The 21,823-nt window shown below is 38.4% G+C and overlaps 1 protein-coding gene across 2 annotated transcripts in view; it reads right to left on the bottom strand.

The window, feature by feature from the left end:
* Positions 1 to 21,823, bottom strand: part of ADAM9 (ADAM metallopeptidase domain 9) — a 152,047-nt gene that overhangs the window by 63,922 nt on the left and 66,302 nt on the right. For both annotated transcript variants that reach the window (XM_025921371.2, XM_086703654.1), the window contains exons 12-14: positions 18,751 to 18,922; positions 4,881 to 4,973; positions 3,707 to 3,902 (exon numbers count right to left, since the gene is read on the bottom strand). In XM_025921371.2, coding sequence (XP_025777156.1) covers positions 3,707 to 3,902; positions 4,881 to 4,973; positions 18,751 to 18,922 — 461 coding nt within the window. The remainder of the gene's footprint in view (positions 1 to 3,706; positions 3,903 to 4,880; positions 4,974 to 18,750; positions 18,923 to 21,823) is intronic.

Consider the following 21,823-nt stretch of genomic DNA (forward strand, 5'->3'; position numbering starts at 1 on the left):
GGTAGAACCCTGATATGCTGCCAAAAATTTTTGCTGTCAATCTTTCTCCCATCCATCCCCAACAGGACCTAAGGCCTTTTACCAGGGTAACTGAACACTGCAGAAAAGTAATCAGACCTCTCAGAGACTACGAGACACTATCTCCGAACTGACATTGCTTCCAGGAGATCCAAAACATCATGGTGGCCTACAAGTCAGAGTAGGGAGCTATGGAGGTCAGGTGGTCAATGGAGTTTCAGCTCAGGTTGTCCTCACAGTGGGCCCAGTGTATCCCTGAACCCATTCTGTGGCTATTTCCCCAGTTCCAGAATGCATGACTGGAACAGACATAATCAACAGCTAGCAGAATCCCTACACTGGCTCCCTGACCTGTGGAGTCAGGGCTGTTATGGTGGGAAAGGCCAAGCGGAAGCCACTAGAATACCCACTACCTAGGAAAACAGTAAACCAAAAGTAATACCACAATCCAGAAGGCACTGCAGAGATCAATACCACCATTAAGGACTAGAAAGATAAAGATACTCCAATTCAGCTAAGCTATTTGGCCCGTGCAGAAGACAGACAGAACTTGGAGAACAACAGTGGACTGTCATAAGCTTAAACAGTTGGTAAGTGTAATTGCTGCTGTAGCCACTGAGGTTTTACTGCTTGAGCAAATTCACATATCTCCCGGCATCTGGTATGCAGCTATTGAACAGGCAGATACTATTTTCTCCACACTGGTCAATAAGGATGACCAGAAGCAGTTTGCTTTCAGCTGGCACTGTCCTCTCTCAAGGGTATAGCAACTCTTCAGCCCTACATCATAATTTAGTTTGCAGGGATCTTAACTGCCTTTCCCTTCTACAAGATTATCAAAAGATATGTCCTCATAGGAAAAACACATGAAGATATTTGTGTCCCATGTGAACACTCACCAAAAAGTGACCTCAGCAGAGGAGAATTTTAATAGTCAAATGAATAGGATGACCTATTCTTTGGATACCAGTCAACCTGTCTTCTCCATCATCCCTGTCATCTCCCAATGGAGACAAGAGCAAGGGGCCATAGTGACAGGGATGGAGATTATACATAAGCTAAACAACATGCATTTCCACTCATCAAAAACAACTGGGCTATGGCCACTATTGGGTGTCCAATCTGCCAACAGCAGAGACCAATTCTGAGTCCTCAATATGGCAGCCAGCCTCCTGGTTGTAGGTTTATGACACTGGACCTTTTCCATCATGGAAGAGTAAGAATTTTATTCTTATTGGAATAGACACTTAATTAGACAAGGACTGCTTTGCCTGGATGGAATTCTTCTGCCCAAACTACCATCCACAGATTGACAGACTATCTTTAACCACCATCATGGTATAGCACATAGATTTGCTTCTCATCAAAGAACTCACCTCACAGCAAATGAAATGTGGCAAGGGGTACAGGCTCATGGAATTCTCTGGTCTTACCACATTTCCTACCATCCAGAAGTTGCTAGTTTGACAGAATAATGGAAGGCCTTTTGAAGACTCTGTTACAGCACCAACTAGGTAGCAATGCCTTATAGGAAGGGGCAAAGTTCTCCAGAGGGTTGTGTATGTTCTGAATCAGCATCCAATATATGGTGCTGTTTCTACCACGGCCAGGATTCACGGGTCCAGGAATCATGAGGCAGAAGTAAAAGTGCCACTGCTATTTCTCCTAGTGACCCTCTGGCAAAATTTTTGCTTCCTCTTCCCATAACCTTCTGGCTTAGAGTCTTAATTCCAAAGAGAGGAGTGCTTCCATCAGAAGACACAACAATGATTCCGCTGAGAGCTGGAATTGAAGACCACCAGCTAGCCATTTTACACTCCTCATGCCTCTGAATGGACAGGCAATGAAAGGAGTCACTGCGCTGGCTATGGGGACTGATCTTGACAACCATGGGGAACTGCTATTGCACAATGGAGGGGAGGAAGAGTATGTGTGTAATGCAGGAGAGCCCCGAAGGTGCCTCTTAGTATTACTGTGCCCTGTGATTAAGGTCAACGGAAAACTACAGCAACTCAATCCAGGCTGGACTACAAACGGCCCAGAGCCCTCAAGAATGAAGGTTTGGGTCACTCCACAGGTAAAAAGCCACAACCAACTGAGGTGCTTGCTGAAGACAAAGGGTATGTGGAATGGATAACGAAGAAGGTTGTTAAAACTACCAGCTGTGACCACATGATCAGTTACAGAAACTAGGACTTTAATGGCCATATATATTTCTTCCTTTTTGTTATTAATATATTTGTGATTATATATAGATCAGAGCTTCCCACAACTCCCTTCCTAAGTTTGATTAACCTGCTAGAGCAGCTCATAGAACTCAGGGAGGCATTTGATTTTCTAGATTACTGATTTATTATAAAAGGATATAACTCAGGAAAAGCCAGATGGAAGAGATCCATAGGGCGAGGTATGGGGAAAGGGGCTAGAAGTTTCTATTCCCTCTCTAAGTGCAACACTTTCCGAGAATATACACCTACCTCTTCACCAAGCTGGAAGCTCTCAGAACCCTATCCTTTTGGGTTGTTATAGAGGCTCATTGCATAGGTAGGATTAATTAAATCATAGGCCATTAGTGATTAACTCATCCTCTAGCTGCTCTCCCTCCACAGAGGTGGGGAACTTACAACCCTCTAACCATGTGGTTGGTTCCCTGGGCAACCAGTTCCCATCCTTGAGTTACCTCTGAGCTTTCCAAAAGTCACTTTGTTAACATATCAAGAGACACACTTCTAGCTCCCAAACTTAGGAAATTCCAAGGGTTTTAGGAGTTTGAGGCCAGGAAAGGAATGAAAATCAAGTATAGTTTTCTAATTATAAATCACAGTATCACAAGAGTCCTCGATGCTTTAACTAAAATCATACTTAATCCATATTAAAAGGATGGAGAATGCAAAAAGACCATGAATATGATGGGAGTTGACAAGGGTTGAAAGAATTCTAAATTCTCATCTTCAGTAGTGAGAAATTAGTAGTTAATGCCTAGAATGTAAAAATTAAAAAGTAGCATTACCAAGAGATTATTTAAAGACCTAGAACAAGTAACAAAATAATCAGCTAGAAAAGGTGAAAAGTGGTTGCCCCAAGGGATGGGGATTTTAGGTGGGAGCACGCTTTTTCATAAAACCTCATAAAAAAATTGGCTCTTTAATCTATGTGTACGTGTAACTTTGACAAAAATGAAAATTTTAAATAGAGAAAACAGGAAAAACTTTTAAACATCTGAAATATCTATCAATGAGGGAATGGATTCCATTTATATAATGGAGTACTCTAATGCACTAAAATCTAAATGCATCAACATATTGATATTGTAATCAAACGTATCAAAAACATTTTCAGTGAGCAATGAAAGTAGCAGACCCATATGTACATCCCCTTATTATTTATATGAAATTATTAAAACTAGAACATGATACTAAGTAAATGTATATTTACTTATTTTGTTTATATACATAGAATAGAAAGGTGATAAAAAGGAGAGGGAGTAAAAGCAAAAATCACCAACTGAATTTCTACATATCAAATTCATGATCAGCACTACTTATGGAGAAGGAAGGAGGGAGATAGGACAGGGGAGAGAAAACAAGAGAACTTCACTTTTATCAATAATGTTTTCTTTCCATTTTTAAAAACGGACGCAAATAAATGAATAAAATAAAGGCCATCGATTATAATTAAAATGTCTTACTTGAGCCAAAGATGACTTGGCACTGAGCATCGTAATACTGGCACACGCCATTGTAGCAATAGGCTTTGTTACTCTGGCAAGCATAGCCATTCTGAATAAAAACGTCTGGCTGACAGAACTGAGATGAACCATTGCAATATTCTGGAACATCACATTCATTAGTTTTTCCTCGGCATAAAGTACCTCCTGGAAGGAACTAGGGTAATAAGATTCAAATTAAACAGGAATATCAAGACAATCCCCACAAAGTGATCAAATTTGAAGCCACAGTATTTATGTCTATAGAACATCTAGCAACAACAAAAGATTAGATAACCCAATAGAAGTACGAACAAAGGCCAGTAACAGGCAACCCATAAAAGTCATGAAATACGGAAAATGAAAAAATGTAACTTTACCGATAGCCAAAAGAAATACAAATTAAATAAAACTTTAAAAGCACTTTACACCTATCAGACTAACCAGTATTGGAATCACCAATGATGTCACAGCACATATTTGATTACATTGTTGGTAGAAGTACAGACCAATATATTTGTGGAAGGTATATAAAATGTGTGCCACAATTTTTAACATACATACTCTGTCCCAGCAATTCCACTTATAGACAAAAATTAGAAGCAACCTAAACATCCATTAGTTAACTAAATAAAGAAATTATTTAATCGCCTCATAAAACAGCACTAACTATACAACCATGTAGAACTAATTATACGAATAGATAAAATCTACGGTATGCTACTGAAAAAAGCAGGTAGTAAAAATAAATGTATCTGTGTTCACACACATACACTCACACATATACACATGCATTCACTTTTGTATAGGAAAAAGTACTTAAGTTAACAAATTATCAACGATGGCTACCTGAGGAAGGTAAAATGATACTGCCTTTTACTCTGTACTTTCTATATTTGGTATTTGTGAATTATTTATAAAAAACATAGATTACTCTTAAAATCAGAAAAAAAGTTTCTACTTAGAAAAAAGTCTCGTGAGACCGCTTGTTATAAAAAGAATGTAATTTCAAAACTGCAAACAAGTGGCATAAAATTTTTCATAGAATCATGTAATAAAAATGGTGCTCTCTTACAGATCAGAAAAAAAAATTTTTTTACATATGCATGTTTTGCTTTCTTCTACTTTTTTTTCCAAATAGGGAGGAACTCCTTACCCAACAGTCTTTACAGCAGTCACCGTATGCACATTCAGCAAATGATTTAAGTTTACAAGTACTTCCTTCACAACAAGGGTCCGATTCACACTCCTGTGAAGAGTAAATGACTATCAATAAAGAAAGGACTTACTGTCATCAATATTCATTAACAAAAGTCTTATCTTAAAGTCTAAAATCTTTCTAACCAAGCTACAGCAATGATTCTCTGGAAAATCACTTACTATCCTTCTGAAGTTTTCATAACTCTTTGGCTACAACTATTTAAAGCTCAACATATTTCAAAGGAATGAAATCATACAGAGTATGTGTCTGTGTCTTCTGGGACTGGGAGAACAAGATACCACAGACTGGTGGCTTCAACAACAGAAGCTTAATATCTCACAGTTCTGCAGGCTAGATGTCCAAACTCAAAGTTCCTGCCAATTCGGTTTCTGGTGAGGAAATTCTTCCTAGCTTGCAGAGAGCTGCCTTCTCTAACGTGGCCTCTCTTCAGTGTGTATGTTCTGAGAGAAAGAGAGCGAGAGAGCGCGCAAGCAAGCTCTCAGATGTCTCTTTATAAAAACACTAACTCAGGGTGGCTGGGTGGCTCGGTTGAGTACCCATCTCTTGGTTTCAACTCAGGTCATCATCTTACAATTCATGAATTCAAGCCCAGCACCGGGCTTGCTGCTGTCAACGCAGAGCCCACTTCGGATCTTCTGTTCCCCTCTCTCTGCCCCTCCCCTGCTTGCTGGCTTACTCTCTCTCTCTCTCAAAAATAAACATTAAAAAAAAAAAAAGCACTAACCCTGTCAGATCAGGACCCCCTCCTTTTGATCTCATTTAACTTTAATTACTTACCTAAAGCCCCATCTCCAGACACAGCTACCCTGGTGGGTAGGGCTTCAACATATGAATTTGGGGGAGGAGGTTACAAACATTTAGTCGTAACAGTCTGCGTAATCATCACCGAAAATTAAGCATCCGTGAATGCATTTCTCTTCATACTCAGGAACTAACTTGTCTATTGAGTAGGTCTTCACATCATGTAGATATTCTTTTTATCTTGCCTGCCTTGTCTCACCCTACTTTGAACCACCATGGCTCCCCATTGCACCACCACCCATGCCCCACAACCTCCCACCCACAGAGACATCTCTTCTATGTTTCAGCTAATGTGTTCAGGTCTGAATTGTTTGAGAGAGAAGAAGGATGGGGAAATAACAATACAGAGGAAAGAAGGAGGAGGAGAAGAAGGGGGAGCCAAGGAAACAAGCTTTCTTTAATTTTTGAAGAATATGTGTCCTATGTATGGAACTCTAGGTTGTCAGTTTCTTCCATTTAGAACAGTAAATATACTTTTCTATTATCTCTGGCCCTTATTGCTTCAGGGGAAAAAAATCATCTATCATTCATATCTTTGTTCCCCTGTTTTCTATTGGCTTCTTTCATTACTTTCTGTTTATCTCAGCACTTTGATTACAATATACCTAAGTGAATTTTCTTTGCAATGATTCTGACTTGGGTTCATTTTGGAATTGTAAGTCAATATTTTTCCCTAAATTAGGGGATTTTTCAGCCATTATTTCTTTTATTTTTTATCTCATTCTCAGTGTCCTGAAATTTCACTAATAGTTACATTAGATTATTTGATATCTCCTAGTGTCCCTGATACTCTGCTCATTTTTCTTTAATCTTTCTATTTGTTCTTTAGTTTGGATTTTTTTTGGGGGGGGGGGGGGTCAGCTTCATGTTCATTGACTCTCTTCTGCCATATTAGCCTGCTTTTAACTCTAGCCAGTGAAACTTTCATTATTGGTTTTTAGTTCTATAATTTTTTAGGTCTATAATTTCTATTTGGTTATAATTTAAATTTCTAAGATTTTCTCTCTTTACTCACAAAGAACATATTTGTCTTTAATTCTTTGATGATAAATAGTGGAACATAATTCATAGCAGCTTTATTTTTAACAGCAAAATGTTCAAAAAAAAAAAAACCCAAATGCCCTTTAAAAGGTGAATGATTAAACAAACTCTGCATGGTTATACTACAGTTAACAAATGGTTAACCATGGTTAAACATGTTAAACAAACTCTAGGCAGGACCTCTCAGCTGGTAGAAAGACCAACAGAAACATTATTCTAAGTTCTCTACAGTTAAATCCATCCAGTGGAACAATACTCAGCAATAAAAAGGAATGAAATATTAATACATACAACAATCTAGATTGACCTCAAAGGCATTATGTTTAGTGAAAAAAGTCACTCTCAAAAGTATATACTTTATGATTCCATTTTTTAACATTACTGAAATGGCAAAACTACACATGGAGAACAGATAAGAGGTAGCCAGGGGAAGAAGGGATCAGGCTAGAGTTGGGAGTAGGTACAGATACAAAGAGGTAGCAGCAAGGAGGATTTTTCATGATGATAGAACAGTTCTCTGTGTTAACTGGGGTGGTGTTTACAGAAATCAATAAATGGGATAAAACTGCATAAAACTACACAGATACACACATACACAAATGTGGTTAAAAATGGTGAAAACTGGGGTTGCCTGGTGTCTCAGTCAGTTAAATGTCCAACTCTTGATTTTGGCTCAGATCATGATCTTCACAGTCATGAGCTCGAGCCCCTCCTTAAGGGGCTTAAGATTCTCTCAAGAAATTTAATTTAATTTAATTTAATTTAATTTAATTTAATTTAATTTAAAATGGTGAAAACTCAATAAAGTCTTTAATCTAGTTAATGCATCAGTGTCAGTGTCCTAATTTTTATATTGCACAATAGCTACATAAGATGTCACCTCTGAGGGAAACTGAGTGAAAATACATGGAGCTCTTTGCACTGTTTTTACAACTTCCTGTCAGTTTATAATTATTTCATAATAAAAATTTAAAAATAAATGAAATATAATTTAAATCTTGTACCATACAAAAGAATTATATAAAGTTGCAATAGATCATAGTTCTAAATGTAAAACCTACAATTAAAAGGCTGGTAGGAGAAAACTTTTGCAACTTTAGATTAGACAAAGATTCCTTAAATGTAACACCAAAAAAACATAACCCATAAAAAACACAGCTAGGGTGATTAAAGATAAGATACAGGGGCGCCTGGGTGGCGCAGTCGGTTAAGCGTCCTACTTCAGCCAGGTCACGATCTCGCGGTCCGGGAGTTCGAGCCCCGCGTCAGGCTCTGGGCTGATGGCTCAGAGCCTGGAGCCTGTTTCCGATTCTGTGTCTCCCTCTCTCTCTGCCCCTCCCCCGTTCATGCTCTGTCTCTCTCTGTCCCAAAAATAAATAAACGTTGAAAAAAAAAAAAAAAGATAAGCTACAGACTGGGAGAAAATATCTGCAAATCATATATCTGATAAAAGACTTGTATCCAGAATATATGAAGTACTCTCAAACCTCAAAAATAAGAAAACTACCCAATTTTCAAAATGGGGAAGAAAGTTGAACAGACAAATCATCAAAAAAGATATACAGATGGCAAATAAGCACATGAAAACATGTTCAACATTACTAGTCACTAAAGAAATGCAAATTAAAACCTCAGTGATGGACTACTTCACCCTTAATAGAATGGCTACAACTGAACAGATTGACCATATGAAGTGTTGGCCAGGGTGTGAAAGAACGACAACTCTCATGGTGATAGTGTGGATGTAAAATGGTACAAACACTTTGGAAAACAGTTTGAAATTTTCTTAAAAAGTTATACACCTATCATATGACTCAGTCACTCCACTCCTAGGTATTTACCCAAGAGAAGTGAAAACAGAAGTCCATATGAAGACTTGTATGTGAATGTTCACAGCAGCTTTATCTGTTAATAGCCAAAGACTGGAAATAGCCCAAATGTACATGAACAGATGAAAAGATAAACCAACTGTGGCATATCCATACTACTCAATGATAAACAACAATAAGGAATGAGCTACTGACACAGTAGCGATATGGATGAATCTCAAAATAATTATGCTGAGAGAATGGAGCTAGGCAAAAAAAAGAGTCATTCTATGAAATTCTAGGAAATGCACCCTGATGTATAATGACAGAAAGGAGAAAGGTGATTGCCTGAGGATAGGGAACAGAAGGGGTGGGAAGAAAGGATTACCAAGGGTCACAAAGAACTTTTTGGGATAATTACATGTTTAATATCTTGATCGTGGTGATAGTTTCATACATGTATACATGTGTCAAAACTTACCAACCTGTATGTTTTAAACATGTGCAGTCTATTGTTGACCAAGTGTTCACAATTGCATGTTTCTTACTCTTTTCTCTATCTTTTTTATTTATTTTTTCAACATTTATTTATTTTTGGGACAGAAAGAGACAGAGCATGAATGGGGGAGGGGCAGAGAGAGGGAGACACAGAATCGGAAACAGGCTCCAGGCTCTGAGCCATCAGCCCAGAGCCTGACGCGGGGCTCGAACTCACGGACCGCGAGATCGTGACCTGGCTGAAGTCGGACGCTTAACCGACTGCGCCACCCAGGCGCCCCCACTCTTTTCTCTATCTTGACCAAACTTAACTAAGGCTTCTCTCTTTCCTATAGGCCTCTGAGCTCTGCTTGTCCCTACAGAAAAAGTGGAGCACCCCCACCTTATCAGCTTCTCCTGGAAATCAGCTGACCACAAAGAACACTATCAGACCGGTCATTTCCCCTTGCTTATCTAACTTCCTCTTAAAAGATTCTGTTTATCTCTACTTCCCCCACCTTGACCCTTTAAAAGAAAAGCCTTTTCTTAATTGATTTTGAGATGCTTCCAGATTTTTCAGATCAGGGCACTGTCCTTGTTACAACAGTCTTTATTCTGAATAAAGCCTTTCATTATCTAAGACCAAGTTTGTTTGTTTTTTGACATTGTATTCAATTACACTTCAATAAAGCTGTTAAATTGTTTCAAAAACACTGTGTAAGACAGATGGCTTCATAAAAGATTAAAGAATGAAGAAATAGACTGCAAGGAATTTTGTTTATGATAAAAGTATAATTTTAAATGATTATGTAATAACTGATCACAAGTGGATAAAAGTTAATACCCTAGCTTATTCCACATGCCCCCTTCAATTAAAAAGCTAAAAGAAAAATTTTCAACTAAAAAATACTAAAAGAAATTATGGAGGGGTTATGCTGATAATCTTGAAATAGAAGTACTACAAGCCTAGTCAAAATACAAACTTCAGAAAATCCTAAGGAAAAAAATTGATAAATCTTCCTTCATTTAAATTTCAAATTTCAACCTAATAAAATACACCATATGAAAAGCTAAATATCAAGAGTGAACCTAAGGCAAACCAAGAAACAGACTCTTTACTATAGAGAACAAACTGATGGTTACCAGAGGGGAGGTGGGTGGGGGGGTGGATGATAAAGGTGATGGGGATTATGGAGGACACCTGTGAGGAGCACAGAGTGTTGTATGAAAGTGCTGAATCTCTACATTTTACACCTGAAACTAATATTAACTAACTAAACTAACTAGTTAGTTTAAAATTTAAACTAGTTACTTTAATTAAAATTTAAACTAGTTTAATTAAAATTAACTAAACTAATATTAACTAGCTGCAATTTAAATAAAAACTTAAAAAATAAATGAACAGAAAAGGAAATCAAAAGAAAAATTGTAAACTAGAAAAGAATTAAGAAAACACAAAATAGAAATGAACTAAAAATTATAACTAAAACGTACAGACTGGGGGGAAAAAAGAGTAAACCCTAATGTAAACTTTGGGTGATAATGACGTGTCCGTGCAGTCCTCAACTGTAACAACTGTACCTGGGCTGCAGGATAGGGAAGGGCTGTGTGTGGAGTGGTATGTGGGGACTCTCAGTACTTTCCATTCCATTTTTCTGTGACCCTAAAACTGACCTAAAAGATAAAGTTGAATAATTTTTTAAAAGCTAAATGGTAAGCTATAGAGGAGAAATATTAAAACATATACCAAACAAAAGACTTTGCCCACAATACATGAGTTCCTAAAAATCAATTTCAAAGAATGACTAACCCAACAGAAAAATTGACAAGGGATGTAAAATGGTAATTCTTAGGGAGAAAAAAAATATGTATATAGTCTCCAAACATATGAAAAGGTTAAAAACTGAAACAATATCTTCTTACTTTTCACCCATCAAAATTAAGAAAAAATTTATTATTCTTTGCTGGCAAGACTATACACGGCACTGAATGCCATGATACAACATTGGTGTAAGTGCAAATTGACACAGCCTTTTTGTAGGAAATTTCATAACCACTAATAAAATTTTAAAAGCACATAACTCTTCAATTCAGTAATTCTACCTTTATGTAATTATCTTAGAGAAATACTTGTATATATGCACATGGGATGTGTATAAGGATGTACTGTTTGCAACAGGAAAATATTAATTACATTAAGTAAATGTCCATTAATGGTCCATTATGGTTCAAGAAATCATAGAACATTCTTTATAGGAATACTAATTATAGTAGATTAAAGGGTAGATTAAAAGATTATGCCTACATGAGGTAATGACATGGAAAAATCGCTAAGATACAGTAATGGGGAAAAAATCTGCATACAACATATTGTCTGATTTCATTTCTGAAGAAAAATAAAATCCTAAAATAGGCCAAACTATTTACAAATATACATTATATATATACTTGTATAAATGTATAAAGTCTAAAAAGAAATACACTGAACTTTGAAGAATGATTACCAATGCAGAAGGAAGTTTAAAAATTTATGGGCGCCCCTAGGAGAGGGAAGAGAAGGCACGCACCAGTCTGACTGTGGCCCCAGCGGTGGGCTGGGGGCAGACATCAGGTCTGACTGCGGCTCCGCCCACCAACTCCAGTTATACACCACAGCACAGGGGAAGTGCCCTGCAGGTCCTCACCACGCCAGGGACTATCCAAAATGACCAAGCGGAAGAATTCCCCTCAGAAGAATCTCCAGGAAATAACAACAGCTAATGAGCTGATCAAAAAGAATTTAAATAATATAACAGAAAGTGAATTTAGAATAATAGTCATAAAATTAATCGCTGGGCTTGAAAACAGTATAGCGGACAGCAGAGAATCTCTTGCTACAGAGATCAAGGGACTAAGGAACAGTCACGAGGAGCTGAAAAACGCTTTAAACGAAATGCATAACAAAATGGAAACCACCACGGCTCGGATTGAAGAGGCAGAGGAGAGAATAGGTGAACTAGAAGATAAAGTTATGGAAAAAGAGGAAGCTGAGAAAAAGAGAGATAAAAAAATCCAGGAGTATGAGGGGAAAATTAGAGAACTAAGTGATACACTAAAAAGAAATAATCTACGCATCATTGGTATCCCAGAGGAGGAAGAGAGAGGGAAAGGTGCTGAAGGGGTACTTGAAGAAATCATAGCTGAGAACTTCCCTGAAGTGGGGAAGGAAAAAGGCATTGAAATCCAAGAGGCACAGAGAACTCCCTTCAGACGTAACTTGAATCGATCTTCGGCATGACATATCATAGTGAAACTGGCAAAATACAAGGATAAAGAGAAAATTCTGAAAGCAGCAAGGGGTAAACGTGCCCTCACATATAAAGGGAGACCTATAAGACTCGTGACTGATCTCTCTTTTGAAACTTGGCAGGCCAGAAAGAATTGGCACGAGATTTTCAGTGTGCTAGACAGAAAAAATATGCAGCCGAGAATCCTTTATCCAGCAAGTCTGTCATTTAGAATAGAAGGAGAAATAAAGGTCTTCCCAAACAAACAAAAACTGAAGGAATTTGTCACCACTAAACCAGCCCTACAAGAGATCCTAAGGGGGACCCTGTGAGACAAAGTACCAGAGACATCACTACAAGCATAAAACATACAGACATCACAATGACTCTAAACCCATATCTTTCTATAATAACACTGAATGTAAATGGATTAAATGCGCCAACCAAAAGACATAGGGTATCAGAATGGATAAAAAAACAAGACCCATCTATTTGCTGTCTACAAGAGACTCATTTTAGACCTGAGGACACCTTTAGATTGAGAGTGAGGGGATGGAGATCTATTTATCATGCTACTGGAAGCCAAAAGAAAGCTGGAGTAGCCATCCTTATATCAGACAAACTAGACTTTAAATTAAAGGCTGTAACAAGAGATGAAGAAGGACATTATATAATAGTGACAGGGTCTATCCATCAGGAAGAGCTAACAATTATAAATGTCTATGCGCCGAATACCGGAGCGCCCAAATATATAAAACAATTACTCACAAACATAAGCAACCTTATTGATAAGAATGTGGTAATTGCAGGGGACTTTAACACCCCACTTACAGAAATGGATAGATCATCTAGACGCACGGTCAATAAAGAAACAAGGGCCCTGAATGAGACATTGGATCAGATGGACTTGACAGATATATTTAGAACTCTGCATCCCAAAGCAACAGAATATACTTTCTTCTCGAGTGCACATGGAACATTCTCCAAGATAGATCATATACTGGGTCACAAAACAGCCCTTCATAAGTATACAAGAATTGAAATCATACCATGCATACTTTCAGACCACAATGCTATGAAGCTTGAAATCAACCACAGAAAAAAGTCTGGAAAACCTCCAAAAGCATGGAGGTTAAAGAACACCCTACTAACGAATGAGTGGGTCAACCAGGCAATTAGAGAAGAAATTAAAAAATATATGGAAACAAATGAAAATGAAAATACAACAATCCAAACGCTTTGGGACGCAGCAAAGGCAGTCCTGAGAGGAAAATACATTGCAATCCAGGCCTATCTCAAGAAACAAGAAAAATCCCAAATACAAAATCTAACAGCACACCTAAAGGAACTAGAAGCAGAACAGCAAAGGCAGCCTAAACCCAGCAGAAGAAGAGAAATAATAAAGATCAGAGCAGAAATAAACAATATAGAATCTAAAAAAACTGTAGAGCAGATCAACGAAACCAAGAGTTGGTTTTTTGAAAAAATAAACAAAATTGACAAACCTCTAGCCAGGCTTCTCAAAAAGAAAAGGGAGATGACCCAAATAGATAAAATCATGAATGAAAATGGAATTATTACAACCAATCCCTCAGAGATACAAACAATTATCAGGGAATACTATGAAAAATTATATGCCAACAAATTGGACAACCTGGAAGAAATGGACAAATTCCTGAACACCCACACTCTTCCAAAACTCAATCAGGAGGAAATAGAAAGCTTGAACAGACCCATCACCAGCGAAGAAATTGAATCGGTTATCAAAAATCTCCCAACAAATAAGAGTCCAGGACCAGATGGCTTCCCAGGGGAGTTCTACCAGACGTTTAAAGCAGAGATAATACCTCCTTCTCAAGCTATTCCAAGAAATAGAAAGGGAAGGAAAACTTCCAGACTCATTCTATGAAGCCAGTATTACTTTGATTCCTAAACCAGACAGAGACCCAGTAAAAAAAGAGAACTACAGGCCAATATCCCTGATGAATATGGATGCAAAAATTCTCAATAAGATACTAGCAAATCGAATTCAACGGCATATAAAAGGAATTATTCACCATGATCAAGTGGGATTCATTCCTGGGATGCAGGGCTGGTTCAACATTCGCAAATCAATCAACGTGATACATCACATTAACAAAAAAAAAGAGAAGAACCATATGATCCTGTCAATCGATGCAGAAAAGGCCTTTGACAAAATCCAGCACCCTTTCTTAATAAAAACTCTTGAGAAAGTCGGGATAGAAGGAACATACTTAAAGATCATAAAAGCCATTTATGAAAAGCCCACAGCTAACATCATCCTCAACGGGGAAAAACTGAGAGCTTTTTCCCTGAGATCAGGAACACGAAAGGGATGCCCACTCTCACCGCTGTTGTTTAACATAGTGCTGGAAGTTCTAGCATCAGCAATCAGACAACAAAAGGAAATCAAAGGCATCAAAATTGGCAAAGATGAAGTCAAGCTTTCGCTCTTTGCAGATGACATGATATTATACATGGAAAATCCGATAGACTCCACCAAAAGTCTGCTAGAACTGATACATGAATTCAGCAAAGTTGCAGGATACAAAATCAATGTACAGAAATCAGTTGCATTCTTATACACTAACAATGAAGCAACAGAAAGACAAATAAAGAAACTGATCCCATTCACAGTTGCACCAAGAAGCATAAAATACCTAGGAATAAATCTAACCAAAGATGTAAAGGATCTGTATGCTGAAAACTATAGAAAGCTTATGAAGGTAATTGAAGAAGATTTAAAGAAATGGAAAGACATTCCCTGCTCATGGATTGGAAGAATAAATATTATCAAAATGTCAATACTACCCAAAGCTATCTACACATTCAATGCAATCCCAATCAAAATTGCACCAGCATTCTTCTCAAAACTAGAACAAGCCATCCTAAAATTCATATGGAACCACAAAAGGCCCCGAATAGCCAAAGTAATTTTGAAGAAGAAGACCAAAGCAGGAGGCATCACAATCCCAGACTTTAGCCTCTACTACAAAGCTGTCATCATCAAGACAGCATGGTATTGGCACAAAAACAGACACATAGACCAATGGAATAGAATAGAAACCCCAGAACTAGACCCACAAACGTATGGCCAACTCATCTTTGACAAAGCAGGAAAGAACATCCAATGGAAAAAAGACAGTCTCTTTAACAAATGGTGCTGGGAGAACTGGACAGCAACATGCAGAAGGTTGAAACTAGACCACTTTCTCACACCATTCACAAAAATAAACTCAAAATGGATAAAGGACCTGAATGTGAGACAGGAAACCATCAAAACCTTGGAGGAGAAAGCAGGAAAAGACCTCTCTGACCTCAGCCGTAGCAATCTCTTCCTCGACACATCCCCAAAGGCAAGGGAATTAAAAGCAAAAATGAACTACTGGGACCTTATGAAGATAAAAAGCTTCTGCACAGCAAAGGAACAACCAACAAAACTAAAAGGCAACCAACGGAATGGGAAAAGATATTTGCAAATGACATATCGGACAAAGGGCTAGTATCCAAAATCTATAAAGAGCTCACCAAACTCCACACCCGAAAAGCAAATAACCCAGTGAAGAAATGGGCAGAAAACATGAATAGACACTTCTCTAAAGTTTAGAGAAGACATCCGGATGGCCAACAGGCACATGAAAAGATGTTCAGCGTCGCTCCTTATCAGGGAAATACAAATCAAAACCACACTCAGGTATCACCTCACGCCAGTCAGAGTGGCCAAAATGAACAAATCAGGAGACTATAGATGCTGGCGAGGATGTGGAGAAACGGGAACCCTCTTGCACTGTTGGTGGGAATGCAAATTGGTGCAGCCGCTCTGGAAAGCAGTGTGGAGGTTCCTCAGAAAATTAAAAATAGACCTACCCTATGACCCAGCAATAGCACTGCTAGGAATTTATCCAAGGGACACAGGAGTACTGATGCATAGGGGACTTGTACCCCAATGTTCATAGCAGCACTCTCAACAATAGCCAAATTATGGAAAGAGCCTAAATGTCCATCAACTGATGAATGGATAAAGAAATTGTGGTTTATATACACAATGGAGTACTACGTGGCAATGAGAAAAAATGAAATATGGCCTTTTGTAGCAACGTGGATGGAACTGGAGAGTGTGATGCTAAGTGAAATAAGCCATACAGAGAAAGACAGATACCATATGGTTTCACTCTTATGTGGATCCTGAGAAACTTAAGAGAAACCCATGGGGGAGGGGAACAAAAAAAAAAAAAAAAAAAAAAAGAGGTTAGAGTGGGAGAGAGCCAAAGCATAAGAGACTGTTGAGAACTGAGAACAAACTAAGGGTTGATGGGGGGTGGGAGGGAGGAGAGGGTGGGTGATGGGTACTGAGGAGGGCACGTTTTGGGATGAGCACTGGGTGTTGTATGGAAACCAATTTGACAATAAATTTCATATATAAATAAAAAAAAAAAATTTATGGGGAAGGGGAGTCTGGGTGGCTCAGTCAGTTATCTTGATTTCAGCTCAGGTCATGATCTCATGCTTTGTGGGTTTGAGCCCCTCATCAGGCTCTGCACTGATGGGCACGGAGCCTGCTTGGGATTCTGTCTCCATCTGTCTCTGCCCCTCATTTCCTGGCTCTCTCTGTCTCTCTCTGTCTCTCTCTCTCAAAAATAAATAAATAAACTTTTTTTTTTTTTAATTATGGAGGAAATAAAGGTCTGAAAGGAGAATTTTGCTTGAACTTAATATTTGCAACTATTGCACCACGAAAAAAATCTGTTGATATTTGAGAGGGAGGTGGGGGGGCGCCTGGGTGGCGCAGTCGGTTAAGCGTCCGACTTCAGCCAGGTCACGATCTCGCGGTCTGTGAGTTCGAGCCCGCGTCAGGCTCTGGGCTGATGGCTCAGAGCCTGGAGCCTGTTTCCGATTCTGTGTCTCCCTCTCTCTCTGCCCCTCCCCCGTTCATGCTCTGTCTCTCTCTGTCCCAAAAATAAAAATAAAAATAAAAAAATAAAACGTTGAAAAACAAAGAGAGGGAGGTGGTGTTCCTTTTTAAAGAGTAATTCTGGGGGCGCCTGGGTGGCTCAGTCGGTTAAGCGTCCTACTTCAGCTCAGGTCACAATCTTGCGGTCCGTGAGTTTGAGCCCCGCGTCAGGCTCTGGGCTGATGGCTCAGAGCCTGGAGCCTGCTTCCGACTCTGTGTCTCCCTCTCTCTCTGCCCCTCCCCCGTTCATGCTCTGTCTCTCTTTGTCTGAGGGATAAATAAATGTTAAAAGAAAAAAAAATTTTTTTTAAAAAAGAGTAATTGTGTAGTGTGAAAGCTTAAGAAGCAAATATAGACCATTTCAATAAGTTTGGTAGTGAAGTGGACAGTTGGGAGAAAGCAAAAGATCTATAACACTTTAAGAACAAAGATCTGAGAATGGCTGGAAAGGGGAAGAGCTTGGTCAGCCCAACAGTATAACGTTAATTTAGAAATTAAACATAATCTTTTGGCCTTATTTTCCTCATTTGAAATGAAAGTATGAAAAATACCAATCTCTTAGGGTTATTGTGAGGATTTTACCATGTAAAACACTTAGTAGAAGTCCCTGACATTCAGCAATAGTGCAATGAAGGCCTGTCCCAAGATCTTCATAAAATACGCGGTGTCTTTCCAGAGCATGAAGTCATCTGGCAAAAGCCAGATATGGTCAGATATAAAAGAAGAAGAAGAAGTGGAAAGGATGAAAAATATTCACCATATTACACACCTAGTTACCAGCTTGCACACCATTAACAAATTTCTTCAAAATTTAATGCAAGGCCTAGGAGGAAACGACTGACACAGGCCACTTTGAGAGGAGAATGGCTAAGATACAGAACAATCAATGATAAAGACAGGCATGGGCTTATGGCACTAAGTGTGGATAACAGGTCTGATAGAGCTAGAGACCGTTAGGCACAACACCGAAGGTTAATAAAGGGGAATGCTAATTTAAATAGCAAGGATTTTGTTACTGAAGGACTATGGAATATGGATTGGCTTCAATTTAGTATTAAAATGAATCCAACTGAATAAACATTTCTGCAATGGCAGTGCCAGAATACTGAAAGCTGACAAATAAAGAGCCAAGTGAAAAACTGATTAGCTCTTCAAAGTAAATAAATGACCTAATAACCATAACAGATATGGTAGAAGCGAGCAAAAAATACAAGAATAAACACGGTGCTTTACTTGACACCAAAACAGATGATACCATTAGTTATGCTCTGGGAAGGAAGAGATGACCAATCCCAGGAATATATCCCCACAAGCAAAATGAATCTTCACTGGCCACTAAATTTCACTAACTCCTATGTCCATTGCCCAAAGCAAGCTGTTCCATCTTTTTCCAAATCCTAAGGTAATTTCACAAAGCAAAAATTGAAAATTAAACTGACCTTTGGAGTACCACAGTCACACTCTTCCCCGGGATCCACCAATTTATTACCACAGAAGGGAGCACTATAGGCTTCATCAGGCTTTGGAATATTAAGAAGGCAGTTTCCTCCTTTATTTAAAGTTAACTTCTCAAAGTCCTCTGCACTGCAACTGCTAAAGTTTCTGGAACCTCTACAATAAACATTAAGAAAAAGATCTTATGTCATGGTGATTATTCATTTTGAAATTTTAAATCATGTCCTCAACCAACAAGAAGTGAATATTTTAAATGGCAGAAAATGAGCTACCAAAAATAGAAATGAGAATTTATATACCTATTTCTAATAAATATAGTACATTATTTCAGTTACTACATAATAATTCAGTATTTTGGTGATAATATATTAGACCTCCATGAAAATACCTTCCAAACATATCATTTACATTAATATATAAAATCATAAGAGACCTGAGAAATTATCTAGTCCTATCTAAAATTCAGTTTTATTTACCTTCCATAGTAAAAGTTCCTCAAATATTTGAAACTAGCTATATATTTCCCCCAATCTTTTTTCACTCTACAGTATAGCATTATTTTGTTCTCCTCACTCTAACTTATAGGGAGCTATGTGAAAATAATGGGAATGGGCATTCGAGTAAGGGTGCATGATAGCCATCGAGCAGCAGAATAGTGCAGAATTTCCACTACAGTTTGAGATTTAAATACCTTATGATAACTCCTGAGAACCCTGGTTAATACTCTGAAGGCTACATGGGCTTCTACAAACAGTCCACCTTGAGCTACCCATGTGATATTTATACAATTGTATGCAATTTTCATGGATTCTATAAATTGTTGGGTTTTTTAGTTACTGGTTTACTCAACTCTAAAATATATTCAGATACTCCTACTGCCTATTTTCATTCTTGAAGATTATGGAGAAACACACCCATACATACACCAAGGGTCTTTGAGAAATCCAAGTCCCATTAAAATTTTATCAGGGGCATTTGGTGCCCTGAAAGAATCTCTTTCATGAGTTTGAGCAGTCGTGCCAAAAGTAGCAGTAGATGTGAAAACTGTGTTGCATTACAGTTATTGAGGAGGAAACCCTGTCTGTGCTGGGTCTTTTGTACATCCAAGGAATCTAAAACACAGATCCTTTCTGTGAGACTTTGTGTTTTAGATATACATGTTATACTCTTTTTTGCTAACTGGCCCAGTTTCCAGAGAAGTAAAGAGTCCTGGCTCTTGGCTCTTGAGAATAGAAAGCAGTCTGCCTAGACATTTCAGTACCATTAACTCCTATTTGACAAAAAAAGTCTTTGAATGTGGGGTTAACAAACTGACCAGCAGACAAAGAAAGGAGAAAGAACATAAATGGTCAACTGTCTATAACAAAAAAATTAGCAAAGGCAATATTTTGACTCACATAGAAAGAAAACATCAGCCACAAGGCTATTGACAATAACAAAAAAGCTTGTTTTCTGTATTGTTTTTCTCACTACTCTCTGATTAAGGATATTATGAGGAGGAGTCCTTTTGTATAATATCGCTCATTTAACAAGTATTTGCTGAACCTTATGTACAAGGCACTCTTCTCTTGTGCAAGGGATGAAACTGAACAACGCAGACAAAAATCCTCACCTTTATAAAGGTGACTTCTAGTGAGTGAGACAAACCATACACATAATAAGTAAACTGGATAGTATACACAAAGTGAGAAGTGCCATGGGGGAGAAAAAGTGAGAAGATGAAGGGGGTGACCCAGGCCCCAGGGTGGAGGGAAGGGGCTGGGGGGGTGGGGAGAACAGTCCTTTTTAAAAGAAAGGACAGGCATTTCAAACACTGTGAGAACCAAATCAAAACTGGTTATCTGGGAAAAGAACCTCACACCAGGAGGGAATAGCAAACGCAAAAGCCCTGGCAGCAGGAAGCAGTAAGGAAGCCCGTGGGGCTGGAGTGGAGTGAGTCCATGAGGGCATGAGTAATGAGAGAAGCAATCAGCACAGGTGAGAATAAGCCACTGTAAGACTCTTACCTTTTACTATGAGTGAAATGAGGAATTTAGGGGGATGATACAATGGAAAGTAGTGAGCAGGAGTAACATGATTTGACTTGTGTCTTAATAGGATCACCATGGCTGCTATGTTAAGCAGGAAGAACCAACAAGAGGCTCTTGCAGAAAATCACCCAACAGATGATGATGAACCAGCATGACAGCAATGGAAGCTGTAAGAAGCATTTGCATTATTTACATGTTTTAAAGGAACAAACAGCCCGTAAGATGAGGAATGTGAATACAAAGAGAGAAGTCAAGGATGACTCCAACTTTGTGTCCTCATCTATGAAAAGGAAGGAGTCGCCCTTAAATGATACAAAGAAGAGCAGGTTTGGGGAAGGACAATAGGAGTTTGGGTCTAACAGTCATCAGGTGAAAATGTCAAGAGTAGCAGTATCTAGTAATTATCTGATAAATAAAGAAAACTTCCATTTACTTATTTTTGTTTCCATAGGAGACTTCAATTTAAACAGATTTGTAGGGGCGCCTGGGTGGCTCAGTTGGTTAAGCGTCTGCCTTTGGCTCAAGTCGTGATCTCACGGTTCATGAGTTTGAGCCCCACATCGGGCTCTCCGTTGTGTGCACAGAGCTGGCATCAGATCCTCTGTCCCTCTCTCTCTCTGTGCCCCTCCCTCACTTGTGCACTCCCTCTGTCTCTCTCTCTCTCAAAAATAAATAAAAACTTAAAAAAAAAAAACAGATTTGTGACCGCTTTTTATTTCCTATTGTTGATCTTTATATGGTAAGTACCTTACCGGCCACATAGAATACATACGACGTTTTCTGGAAGAATACATTAATCAGCCAATAGCCACAAAAATTTTGCAGACACGTGTATATTTCTACACTTGAGTCCCTAATTCTAATCTACATAAAGCCTACCACTTTGAAACAGGTTATTTTTTAAATATGCCTCCTACTTAGTGGTTTGGACACAGTTTCTCACAAATACAATGTTTAAAATGTTTGATCCTAAAGCAACCTATTAAAAAAAAAATCTTTTTCCCCACAATGAAGCTGACTAGAGTAC

The sequence above is a fragment of the Puma concolor genome, chromosome B1, assembly GCF_028749965.1.
Source record: "Puma concolor isolate L17-30 chromosome B1, mPumCon1.1.hap2, whole genome shotgun sequence".
Taxonomy (NCBI): domain Eukaryota; kingdom Metazoa; phylum Chordata; class Mammalia; order Carnivora; family Felidae; genus Puma; species Puma concolor.